Source organism: Passer montanus, unplaced genomic scaffold (assembly GCF_014805655.1).
Source record: "Passer montanus isolate IOZ18808 unplaced genomic scaffold, ASM1480565v1 scaffold35, whole genome shotgun sequence".
Lineage (NCBI taxonomy): Eukaryota > Metazoa > Chordata > Aves > Passeriformes > Passeridae > Passer > Passer montanus.
This window is the reverse complement of record NW_024368263.1, coordinates 5,297,683-5,310,713: the sequence shown is the minus strand read 5'-3', so window position 1 is coordinate 5,310,713 and position 13,031 is coordinate 5,297,683. Positions and strand designations below refer to the sequence as shown.

Below are 13,031 nucleotides of genomic sequence, written 5' to 3'. Positions count from 1 at the left end.
AGACTTCAAGTCTTTTATAGTATCCTTCAAGTGTAAAATACACCCATAATGCAGGAATTGAGGAAACCTTTATCTTTCTTTAAAAAATCAAAACAGCATTTACAGTTTTAAATCAAGCATATTTTAACTGAACTACATTCAAATTCTTTATGAAACAATCTCTCATTTCATACAAGATTTTTCATGCATATTCTGGCTCCAAAGCTCCAAATCAGTTTGCCACAACTTGTTTCACTGGAATTCATCAAAAGACTAAAAAGCCAAGTGCCAAGGAGCCGAGTTCTGGCTGCGGCAGAAACTGCCCAAGCAATCCCCCCTGGAAAGCCCCAGTTCTCAGAATTAGCTGATGCTTTAAACAAGAGATCATAATCAAAATCATAATTCCTGACAAAGTCTCAATATTTCACTCTATAAATTCTTAATTCATTTTCCAGCCATTTGTAGGTTACTGCTGGCTCCACCCTCTCAAATATCAGCAATTGCTGCTGCTCTTAAAGAAAATTCCACTTTGGGGAAATGTGATATTATTCCAGATGTTTCAGTCCACGGCAGTTCTGCCTAACCCAACCTGATCGTTGCTCTGTAATGCAGCTGAGCCTTGAACAGCTTCTGGAATTTATTCCTCAAACTACTGCACTTGCATATTTGAATTTAACCCTACCAACAGTCATATACTCAAAAGTCCTGTTCTTTGTAACAACAGAGCCACCCCTAAAGAGGTTTTTTTTTTCCAAAAACATAAAACCATGACTAATTTTAGCAGGCCTTTGGGCCACTGTAAATTAGTTCCTACAGCCTGCTGATTGAATTAAAGTCTTTTAAATTGAGTTCCTCATCATACTTCAAAAGTTATCATGCAGAGAGATTTTGTTGAATCAAATCTGCTTTCAAATTTTATAGTTTGAGGAAATTCCATACTTGGAACGGGAAAAGAAAAAAAAAGTGAAGTGCATTTATAGAGATTCAAACCAGTTGTGAGAACTGGAATGCCACTATTTTCTTTCATTGGATTTCACCAGCAAAAGGATGGGAAAAGATCCTGGCCAGCCCCCAGCCATCCAGAACTGGCCCTTTCAGCAGACTGGACGGTTCAGGTGATGTTTGCTCCTCAGAATCCCACCTGGAGCAGTGGGCATTATTCCATGGGTGACATCTGCCCACCACTGGCCAGGTTCTGCACAGTAAATGCCTGAGCAGGACTCCAAAGCCTTGCTCAGGTGGGATGCTTTGCATATAAAATAATAATAATAATGAATTACAGCTCTATCAGGCATGATCTAGGAGTCACAACTCCAGCCCTGGACCTATAAATGGTGTCACTAACAAATCTGTATTGGGAAAATACTGAAATCCTGCAAATGGGGGCACAACAACCCACATGGACATCAGGGACACCTGAAGGATTTTCTCCCAAAGGCCACAAAGTACAAAGGCCTATTGCCTGCTGCCATAGAAGGGAAAACCCAACAGCCTAAGCCTCATAAACTGACAGGCCAGCAAGAGCCAAATAAAATTCAGGAAATTTATCCAAAATCAAATCTACCGACCAATGTCTTGGAAATATTTTGATTCATCAGTGCTAAAGAAATATGCCATGAATCCAAAGCCCATGAGTTGGGAAGGGGAAGCTGTCCCCCGACCATCATCCTGGCTCATCTTCTTCAGTCTACAGCCACATGATTTCATTTCCACACTGCTGCTGGCTCACACCAAGGCTCACACAAACACCCAGGCTGGCAATGGGACCTGACAGAGGTATTCTGCCTTCAGCAAGGAAGGGTTTCCCTAGCCCAGCCACCAGACACTCCCATCTTTGGGATCTGAGCAGTTGTAACCCTCCTTCTTCTCACTTGCACCCTCAGAGCAGTCAAGCCCAAGAGAAACCCCTCGACTAAGCAAGAATCACACTGGCAGAAGGCGACAGCAAAGTGCTTTGGGAAAGTCATGCAGGTGCCACCAATTTACCTTTGACAGGGCTGTCACTCGGGCTGTGGCAAGGAGCCAAAGCTTCAGAGGTGTGCCCCCGCTGTGGTCCAGCACCAGCCATCCTGCAGCCTCCTCCAGGCTCTCCTCCCCTCCTCCCCTCCCCTCTGGGACCTGGCACTTTTGGGTCCTCAGGAAGGGAAGTGATGAAATCAGCAGGAGCTGGAAGGATTTTCTCAAGTAGGCCAGCAGTGGGAAGGAGAAGCACATTCCCCTCCCCGTCTGGTTTGCCTCTGAGAGCTGAAGAGCTGGCCTGGAACAGGAGCTGGCATGGAGCACAGCCCAGCTCGGCGTTCGCCATGTGCAGATGGAGCCAAGAGCGGAGGGGAAAGCGCCTGCAAGCTGGGCACACACTCACTGCTCCAGTGCTGTGGGGCTCAGCCCTCCCCACGGGTGCAGGGCTCTAACACAAGCGTGCCCAGCGTTCTGTGAAAGGTCTGCACTGAACAGCAGAGCAGATCCCAGGCACGATCCGACTCCAACCTGTCCCTGATTACACATATCTGTAACCCAGACAGACACCACAGGCTCGCTCTGCTCTGTGCCCTCCTGCAACTTCAAATACAGCCCTGGCTCGAAGGTCTCTATTTGCAAACATAGAGGAACAGTGGTTCTTAAATTGCAGGCAAACATTTGACTTCACTCAGGGCAATTCAAAGAATATCCTGCACAAACCCCACCCTTCTGCCTGACAACTCAAACCTTAATGCCTAGATAGTTTTCTTTCAGGCCTTATCACAGATAAAATATGGCCCTTTTTTTTTCTTTTTTTTTTTCTCTGAAGGAGTAAAACCTGCCAAATATTTACCAACTCTTTCAGAAGGCTGAAAATGTCACCCCTACAGTGTAATAAACTTCCCCGGAAAGGCCCTGATAAATAGAAAGCCTTGCTGTACTGCCCAGAACTAGTTTAGTGTGGCCTGAGTATTGCCAAGTCTGACTGACAAAGGAAGCATATTTGTACACACAGAAAGATTAGCAAGAGAGGCATAAAGTTTATAAGTGAAAATAAAACAAAGCCCCATTATTAACCGGGGAGGGGGGAATAATTGAATCTGCATCCCAGAGAGCACAGAACATTATGAAAGCCTCAGAGCTAAAACAATAATTTAAGAGCTTGTCCACAACTTGCAGCAGAAGCTTGAACCATCTTCTCTAGCATTTGGAAAGTGCTAAACCATGGTCTACCCCCAACCCAGCCTTCAGAGCAATATTATTTAAAAATAAAATATTTTTACTTGGTAATTTGACCCACAAAAAGTCACTTGGGGCATGAGGGAATGTTCCCTTCCAGCCTGAACATTAATTCAGAGAGAATGTTTAAACTCCACAGTGTAAACCAGATGCTGAGAAGTACATCTGCATTGTACTGTATGTTCTTTGGGGCACAGACAGAAGTTGGAAAGTGCCTGTCAATGCAGTGTGTGTGGCTATGATCTAAATAATCCCAATAATGTGGATGAATGGAGAGAAAGCCACATTCCTAGTACCAGCCAGTCTGTCAACAGAGTCCTTGCAGCTATAGACAACTATATCCACACTAGTGCAAACAGATGAATATTGCTTAAAAAATGTGTCCTTTCACCTTGGCAAATGCCATTAGGAAAAAAACTCTAAAAGTGACTAGGGAGTTGGAAGCTCAAAGGTACACATTTAACAAGCCTTGGTGACCGTAAAATGCTGAGCACTCACTTTCTACAGAAGCCAGGCTTCCACTGAATCCTGACTGGTACACTTAAACGAGAAGGTAGTAACTGAAATTATGCTGTATAGTGCTCCAAAATAGGTTTCAGAGGGACAAAAACTACTTAAAGGCAGGAAAAAACTAATTGCTGCTGGGAAAAAAAGAATCCAGATTATGTTAAACCTGACAAAAGCTAAACTCGGCTGTTTACCCAGCTTAACAAAGAACAGCACAGTTAAGAAACTCTGGTGTGAAAGGGAAAACTTCATTTTAGCCCACCAGCATGTCCAGGAGCCCGACCAGCAACACACCCAACCTCCAGAAAAATCGCTGCTTGCCAGAGATGCCTAACAAGTTGCACAAGTTGGAAGGAGTGGGCTGAGGAGGCACAGGAATCTGCTCCCCGTCCCCCTTTCACACCATCAGGTTTTAATGTTAATGACACGGCTCCGCGTGCCTGGAGTATTTTTACACTATGCTCGTCTTCTTGTAGCGCCGACTTGTTCCAGGGAGGATGATTAGAATCAGATTTCTGTGATTTCACTGCAGATTTGTTTCGTGTAGGGATACAGATCTGCAGGGGAAGATGGCTGCAAACAGGCCAGCAGAGTGGGCTCCGAGGGGCTCTCTCCTAAAGGGGTAACAGAATCTTTGCATTTATTCCTTATGTTCAGGTAGTTTTCCTGTTTGTGGCCACTAGACTGGGTTCTTTGGAAAAACAGGCATATAGAGAAAAGAAATGGGCAAAAAGTTTTCCTTGAAATTTTGGTTTCCAAGAAAGCTCCCAACCAGAATAGGTTCATGAAGAGAACAGGCCCAAGTAAGACCTGACTGCATCCACTGTCCCCCAAGTCAAAAGAAGCACCTGAGGGACCAGACACAGGAGATAATTCTGATCTGTCAGGGTCTGTATGTGCTGACATGTGTCAGAGCAATAGCTATTAATACATGTTAGTGTGCTGCACGCAAGTGTTTGGATATAAAGGGCTGAAGGAGAAAAAAATATGCAGAGGTCTGTAACAGCATTTGTAAATTTCTCCTAACTGCAAAAGAAATAGCACTTATTTTTAATGGGCAATGGCTACAAAAAATTGTGCTGAAAACCGAGTTTGTTCGTAAAAATTTCATGGGAACAGAGCATAAGAGTTGTGTGAGTCTGTGTACACTCATACAGAATGTAGACTCCTACAAAGCTATATCAGACAGAAAATTAAATTCTAAGTGGCTCAAAAAACACATAGGAAGATTTTAATCTTCCATTCGCTTTTATAGACCTTAGCCATGAGAATACTGTTGCCACTTGGCCTTTTTCTTTACTGGAGGTCAATATCATTGACTTTTTACAAGAGAGAAGTAAAAACATCTCTACATAAATCAAAAAATTATGAGGACCCTCAAAATAGTTCTAAGAACTTAAAATGCAATGTAACATAACACAGAAGGGCACAGAAGTTATAAATATGACGCTATACAAGCCAAGAGTAATATACACACCCGGAGCTGTATATACACCCGTGCCCAAAGAAGGAGCACAAACCAATGTCTGCAGACGCGCAGTGTGCCGAATCGAAATCCGACAAATAATAAGGAACTCCGGAATGCTGGGTGGTAAAAACGCTTAGGTGAGTAAGAGAATTTCCGGCAGCCCGCCTGCTCCGTATGGATGTGACTAGATTTACTAAAAAAAGAAAAAAAAAAAAAAAAAAAAAGAAAAAAAAAAAGAGAAAACACATGTGTTTTTAGAAAGTGAAAGCGGAGGGAAGGATGCACATGGTCCTGCGGGAGCGAAAGCGAGCGCTCTCTCCGCCAAGGCAGGGCCGGGCACAGCCGGTCCGGACCGCCGCGAAGCCGCGGGGATGGCGCCAGCACCGGTAGGACGCGCACGTTTAAGGCCTTTTCCGAGGCAGAAGAATACAAAATGCACTTACGGTTCGCGGAGAACCAAAACANNCCCGCGTCCCGCCCGAGCCGCCCCGGGCAGCGCCGGCGGCGCCGCCGCGCTCCGTCTTCGCCCGCTGCGCGCCCGGCAGGTCCCGGGAGCCGAGAACTGGGACTTTGTAGGCCAGTTGAAGACACGAACCTCTCATCTCGCCCGCAAAGACCCAGCCCTCAGCTCGCCCATCAGGCGCAGGCGACCACTACTCACCGCTATCTTTAACGAAACCCCCGGCGGCGCAGAGCCCCCGCCCCGGGGCCATCGGGGACCCCGCCGGAGGGGGATCATTCCCCCGGCCGAGGAAGGCAGCGATCCGCGCCGCCCCCTCCCCGAACTTGAGAGCTGTCTCGGTCCCGGCTCCCGGAGCCGGTCCCGCACCTCGGGCCGGGCCCCGACGCCCATCGTGACTCGGCACCGCTGATCCCGCTCCTGCGGGAACTTCGTGCGCGGAGAGGCGGGAGCGAAAACACCAAACAGAAAATCCCGAGCCCCTCCGTTACCTGCTCTGAGTGGAGGGGGGCACGGGAAAGGGGCTGGTGGGCCCCCGCCGCCGCCTCCCCGCCCAGAGCCGCAGGTCCTCGGGAATCCGCACGGGAAGGGCTCGGGCTGAGCCGCAGCCGAGCGGGAGCAGCGGCAGCGGGCGGGCGGCCGCGCTCCCCTCTCTGCCTCCCGCAGCCGAGGGACTCGCAGATGGGTATTTAAGCCGGTATTGATCACGGTGGGATTTTTCCTACCCTTTCTCTTTGCCCTTGCAAAAGGCAAAAAATAAAAATAAATAAATAAAATGCGTTGCCACAAGGGACGTTGCAACATTTCTCTCGGCTTTTCAAACGCGGCGTTTGCCCCAGCGAGATTGAAGTGTCCCAACACAAGAGCAGCAGAGAAGTAGGGGAAAGAGGGGGAAAAATACCAAAACCACCCAAAAGCAGAAAGAAAAAAAATAAAAAAGCCAAAATCCAACACCCAAAGCCATCAAACCGGAGAGAGACGAGCTTGCTCCGTGCAGCGTTGCGGTCCCGGGCGGCGGGGCTCCCGTCCGGCGCAGACACGCGTCCCTCAAAAGTTCGCTCCACGTGTTGCGGCCGCGTCCCGGGAGGGTCGGCGCGGCCCGGCGCACCGGGGCGGTGCGGGCTCGCTCCGCCGGTCCCGCGCCGTTTAAGGAAGCGGCCAGTCCCCACCCCTGCGCCGGGCAGCTCCCGCCGCAGCCCGGCCCGGCGGCTCCGGCAGCTCTCCCGGGCTGCCCTCCCCACCCGCTGCCCTCCGCGACGCCGCGCCGGCACGGNGCCCGCGCACCGAGGGCGCGGCGCGCCCCCTGCCGGCCGCTCCCGGCGCTGCGCCAGCGGGGCCAGGGCCGAGCCGGGCCGGGGCAGAGCCCGGGACAGAGCCCGGGACAGAGCCTGCGGACAGAGCCCGGGACAGACCCCGGGACAGAGCCCGGGGCAGAGCCCGGGACAGACCCTGCTGACAGAGCCCGGGACAGAGCCCGGGACAGAGCCCGGGACAGAGCCCGGGACAGAACCCGGGGCAGAGCCCGGGACAGAGCCCGGGACAGAACCCGGGACAGACCCTGCGGACAGAGCCCGGGACAGAGCCCGGGACAGACCCCGGGACACAGCCCGGGGCAGAGCCCGGGACAGACCCTGAGGACAGAGCCCGGGACAGAGCCCGGGACATTCCCTGCAGACAAACCCTGCGGACAGACCCTGCGGACAGACCCCGGGACAGACCCCGGGACAGAGTACGGGACAGACCCCGCGGACAGACCCTGGGACAGACCCCGGGACAGACCCCGCGGACACCCCGGCATCTCCCGGCGGCGACACCCGCTCCGCACCCCGCACGCACCCAAGCTGCTCGCAGCCAGCATCTCCCTACACTGCTCCCTGCACATGTCCCCGTACTGCTCTATGGGTATCTCCCCGTACACCTCCCTGCACATGTCCCCGTACTGCTCTATGGGTATCTCCCCGTACACCTCCCTGCACTGTTCCCTGCACTGCTCCCTACATATCCAGTCTTCTCCTGCACACCTTGAAGTGGGCATGGACTTCATACCTTGGGATTCGATACCTTGAGTGTATCCCAGGTATATCAGAGGACAAATTCTACCCTTCCATATGTGCCAAGTCTCTCCAGTAAAACTGTCTATGACCAAGAAAATCTGGGCACAAAGCGCATCTGTACCATGTATGGATAAATTGTGTAATTTCTTTACACGACACTCAGTTGTAAATGTGTTTTTTAAGAAAATGCCACAAGGACCTGAAAGGTTTTGGGTTCTTTTGGGTGACTTTTGTGCTCACGCATTATGTAATGGAGTGCTCATGTGTGACATAATTGTGCACTTACGTGTGACGTAATTATGTGCTCATGCATGAGGTAATTGTGTGTTCATGCATTAAATAATTGTGTGCTCATGCATGACATTATTGTGCCCTCATGCATGTGGTAATTTTGTGTTCATGCATTATATAATTGTGTGCTCATGCGTGAAAAAAATCAAAGCTAACAGCCAGAGGCCTCATCTTTTAAATCTTTGGTTTCAGCACCCAATGCTCCTCTCTGTCATCTACACCACATTTTTTTCCTGTGTCTATACTGAGGACAAGGCAGCCCTGTGTATGCGTTGTTATGGATGTGGCAAGTGACTCTACCTGGCCTGCGTGGACAGAATGCCAGAGAGAGAACTTGAACTGCTCTGCCACAGAACTGCTCTCCATCAGCACTGAAGCCATCCTCTACACAGAAGAACGTGTTCCTTGGCTAGAGGCCTGATGAATATGTAGAGCCAAGGAACATGTTGTATAAAACTGATAGTAGAATGCAAAGTGAATCATGGACCATGGGCGAAAAGGTTGGAAGAGGGACAGAGCTCTATGAGCCTTTTGAAAATAAGACATTCTGGCAGAAGATAGAAAAATAAAGAATTTCTTGACCATCTGGAAGGGTTCTGCAGAGATGATGCCTAGAGAGTACAGTAGAAATTAAGACTTCCCAAAAAGGTGTAAAAGACACTCGCCTTTTCTCTGGTGAAGGGAATAGCTGCTGTAGAAAGCACTTACATTGAACAAGAAAAGGCTCATCAGCTTTTAGGAAATAAGAGACTGCTACTCTTACAGGATGCAAGTTACATCTGCCAACCTCACTCTCATTTTTTAGGGTTTTTTTAATACTTTTTTTTTCTCAGTCTCAATCCTGTAGCTGCTTGAAACACCACAGAATAATTCCGAGAACAACAAATTCACAGCAAAAAAATGTACCTATGTGTATGGAAGGTAGAGCATGAGCCAGGGAATGGAGTTCCTCCCTAACTGAGCTGATGGCACATTGCTTCTCTGATGTCCCGACCAACTGCTTAATTTGCTATTTTCAGCAGCCTCAAAACATGTTGCCTCTTGTCTTGACCTGGCCCCCACTAGTGCTGATGTGAAGCGCCACTTAATTTTCATGAGAGCAGAGCAAGACTTTCACACAACATTTTTGCCCAGCAGGAGCTCTTTTGCAGGGAGCCTGATCCCATGGGATGTGCTCAGCTGCTGGCAGCCCATTCCCACTTCCACTGATGCCCCTGGCAGCCCTGTGGTAGTAACAGGATAAGGCATATTTCAGACAAGTCTTCACTTGGCAGGAGGTACTTCTGTACCTGAGAAGGTCAGGTCTTAGGACTTCATCTCCTCTCACAAATACCTGCTGGCTGCCCTTCATGGTGTGCAGAATCCATGCACAGGGAATGCATGAGTACACCCCTGTCTGGATGGGAGCTGGGAAGAGGATTAGGTCTGCATAGAATTCAGATGTAATCACAAGCATATCAAGTTGTAAAGCATCACAACTTACACAATTCTAAAAATAAACATAACCAGTTTCTTTCAAGCTGTTTGGCAGGCAAAAGGTTAATATATTAATAATGTTTGACTAGCAACAGTCCAGAACAATAACTATGGAACAACAGGTTCTGTCACTTCTGAAAATAGCCCTCTTTGGGAAAAAAGAAAACATTTTCACAAGAGCCACAAACCAGATGGAGCAGCTTCTTTAGAGGTGTTCACGAAGTAGAAGCCAGGTGTGAAATTTCTAAAGTCAGGAGGGATCTTCTGTGGGTGGGAGAGTGCCCTGCCTGCTGCTGAGTGGGACATGGACCCTGTGGATGGTGCTTGGTCCAGGTGAATGAATACATGCATTAATCTGAGTCTGTCTTTCTCAATCCTGCCTGTGCTTATGCAGTACCTTTCTCTGCCAGTAGATCCACTGATTTGCTAACTCTTGTGTGTGGTACTAAGCAGCACGTGAGCAAGACTGGCTTGTAGCCAACAGTTTGGTATTTCGGCATCTGACCTTGTTGGGAAAGAGAGTGGATTGTCAAAGATGTTAAACTTGAACACAGTGTAACGATAGAAACAGTTCAAATCCACTGATGGCACAGGATGAAATTCTGGTCTTCACCCGCAAATATGAATCCATGCCAGAGACAAGGGTCAGATCTGTCTCTCCATCTTTTTTTTTTTTTTTTTTTTTTTTAAGCCAGAACAGTAGGAATAACAAGTTTGTGATTAAAAGTTCAGAAATGTGCAAACACGATGTACTGCAAGGAGCTGGCCTGACCCCATGTACCTGAGCAGGAACACCAAGCAGGCAGGTTCATTAAGGATGCAGAGGAAACTGCAGTCCTTCCTCTGAGATCCTTACTAGAAGCTGGTGGTTCACCTCAGAGCACCCATGTAGCACCAGTGAGCTGCAGCCTCCAGTCACTCCAGTCACAGACATGCTCTGGTTCTCTGCTCAGTGGCCAAGGCTCTGCCTGTCCAAAGAACCTCTGGCAAATCATCCATACAAGAGGAATGCCCTACCAAAAATTGGGCCTTCACATTTAAAGCATGTGTGCGTATATTGGAGAAAGGAGAAAATCACAGAACTAATGAGCTCTGATTAAACTCAGAAATAATGGTTTCCTGTTCAAACACAGAGCTCTGTCTCTTCTTAGGACAACTACCTCATCCCCAATTGTGTCTATTAAAGACAATTACTGGGGGAGACAGATATGTGTAACCAGATGTGGAAATAACGGTCAGCACCATATGCAGTTTAAATTCTTTGGGCCTGAACAAGTTACATAAAAAAAAATTGTGTGTGTATGTTTGTGCACTGTGGAGCAGCTGTCAATGGGGAAATCCCCTTAGCCCACTTTAATCCTACGTTCCACAATCCCCAGGGATTAAACAAATGCACTAACATTATTTACTGTAATGCTCCCTCCCTGGGGGGCTTCAGTCCGTGAAATCCACTCCAGCATTTGCAAGTTCCAGTTGTGAAATAGGCTGTGCACATTCTATATTTGGTAGCTCACAAGTACTCTTTCAGTTGGGCCCAGAGTGATGAAAGGACAGGAGTCAGGAATTCAGCCCAAGCAAGTCTCAAAGGGACCAGGCTCAGTCTTGGAGCTCATTTCTCACTGTGCAGGTCTTGCACAGGCACTGAGGCATTGCAGTGACTGCTGAGAGGGGACAGTGATCGCAGGACTCTACAAGATGCTTCCCCAAAATTAAAGATGCTGCCACAGTATGAGTCCTCCTATCTGTACTCTGGACATATTAAATGAGGCTTTAAACCCTGATACACAGTGGAGCCTCACACAGCTCCCACTTTCCTTTTCCTATGATGAAATCTGTGCTCAAATCCCAGTGAAATTAGGAACAGGGATTCCCCCAATCCAGATGCATAATCCTACAATCCCAGTAAGGCTGTGACAGTGCAAACTGCACACCATTGAACTCTTGTAACCATCTAGGTACAGTTGATGGCCACAATGCCCAGCAATAACCCAGACAAGATTCAGGCTCCCAAGGACCCTCTGACATACTTGCAAGGCCAGCTGATTGCTCCATCTCTTGCTTAAGCTTCCCATCCAAGTTTATTACAGCTCCTTCAAAGACAGTAAACATTACATTCTATATTAGGCTGTCCTTGCCTTGAATTCATATACAGTTTAAATTCTTTAACTTGGGTGATTGTACCAACTCAGCACTAGTTTGAAGCAGTGCTGCCACAAGTGAGCTGGCAAGGCAGGGCCCCAGAGAGCACCCTCTGAGACAGGCACTGCTCTTAGTGCAGGGATGGTTTGGCCCCATGTCCTGCAGGCACAGCAAACAGTACAATTCAGAGGCAAAGAAGTTTCACAGAATAGCTGAGGCTGAACCTCTGGAGGACATCTGGTCCCACGCCCTGCTCCAGCAGGGTCACCTAAAGAAGGCTGCCCGGGGCTGTCTCTGGATAGCTTTTGAATTTCTCCAAGGATGGAGACTGCACAACCTGTTCCAACATCAGTCCTGCTCACTTGGAAAACTCTTTCCTTATATTTGCATGGAACCTCCTGTGCTCCAGTGTGTGCCCTTTGTCTCTTGTCCTGTTTGTTGCTGAAGCTTTTGCACTGATATCTCAGGCTGGCCTCTGAGCCTGGCTTTGGCACTGTAATCGCCAGGCCTGTGCAGAATGCAAAGGCAGTTCCTCTCCATGAGATGGCACTGCTCTTAGTGCAGGGATGGTTTGGCCCCATGTCCTGCAGGCACAGCAAACAGTACAATTCAGAGGCAAAGAAGTTTCACAGAATAGCTGAGGCTGAACCTCTGGAGGACATCTGGTCCCATGCCCTGCTCCAGCAGGGTCACCTAAAGAAGGCTGCCCGGGGCTGTCTCTGGATAGCTTTTGAATTTCTCCAAGGATGGAGACTGCACAACCTGTTCCAACATCAGTCCTGCTCACTTGGAAAACTCTTTCCTTATATTTGCATGGAACCTCCTGTGCTCCAGTGTGTGCCCTTTGTCTCTTGTCCTGTTTGTTGCTGAAGCTTTTGCACTGATATCTCAGGCTGGCCTCTGAGCCTGGCTTTGGCACTCTAATAGCCAGGCCTGAGCAGCTGTACTGTGCAGAATGCAAAGGCAATTCCTCTCCATGAGATGCAGAGAATCACTTAGGTTGGAAAAGACCTTTCAGAGTCCAACATTAACCCAGCACTGTTAAGTCCCCCACTAAGCCATGTCCCTAAGCAACACATCTTTTAAATCCCTTCAGGGAGAGTGACTCAACCATTTCCCTGGGGAGCTCTTTCCAAGGCTTGGCATCTTTTTGGTGAAGAAATTTTTCCTACTATCCAACCTAAGCCCTTCCCGGTGCAACTTGAGGCCATTTCCTCTTGTCCTATTGCTATATTAATCCAACACCTGACTCTGCTCCCATGGCACTGCATTTACAAACACATAATTTCATCAGCTCAAATAGAATTTTTTTCCAATTTACAGAAAGATCATCACAATAAAAGCTATACTCATGTTACTGCTCTTCATCCTGCAACAGCTTGCTCACTGCAATGAACTTCATTCCTTGGTAAAAGCAAGAGTGTACACAGATAAAGAACCCTGCACACAAACCTTCCAG

The 13,031-nt window shown here is 48.4% G+C and overlaps 1 protein-coding gene across 1 annotated transcript; it reads right to left on the bottom strand.

The window, feature by feature from the left end:
- Positions 1-5,629: 5,629 nt before the first annotated feature.
- On the bottom strand, positions 5,630-7,542 carry LOC120505545 (translation initiation factor IF-2-like). The gene is made up of 3 exons (XM_039716206.1): positions 7,438-7,542; positions 6,582-7,000; positions 5,630-6,351 (listed from the first exon to the last, which is right to left on the bottom strand). The coding sequence occupies exons 1-3, from the start codon at positions 7,540-7,542 to the stop codon at positions 5,751-5,753; spliced, it is 1,125 nt and encodes a 374-aa protein (XP_039572140.1). The 3' UTR covers positions 5,630-5,750.
- Between the last annotated feature and the right edge of the window lie 5,489 nt (positions 7,543-13,031).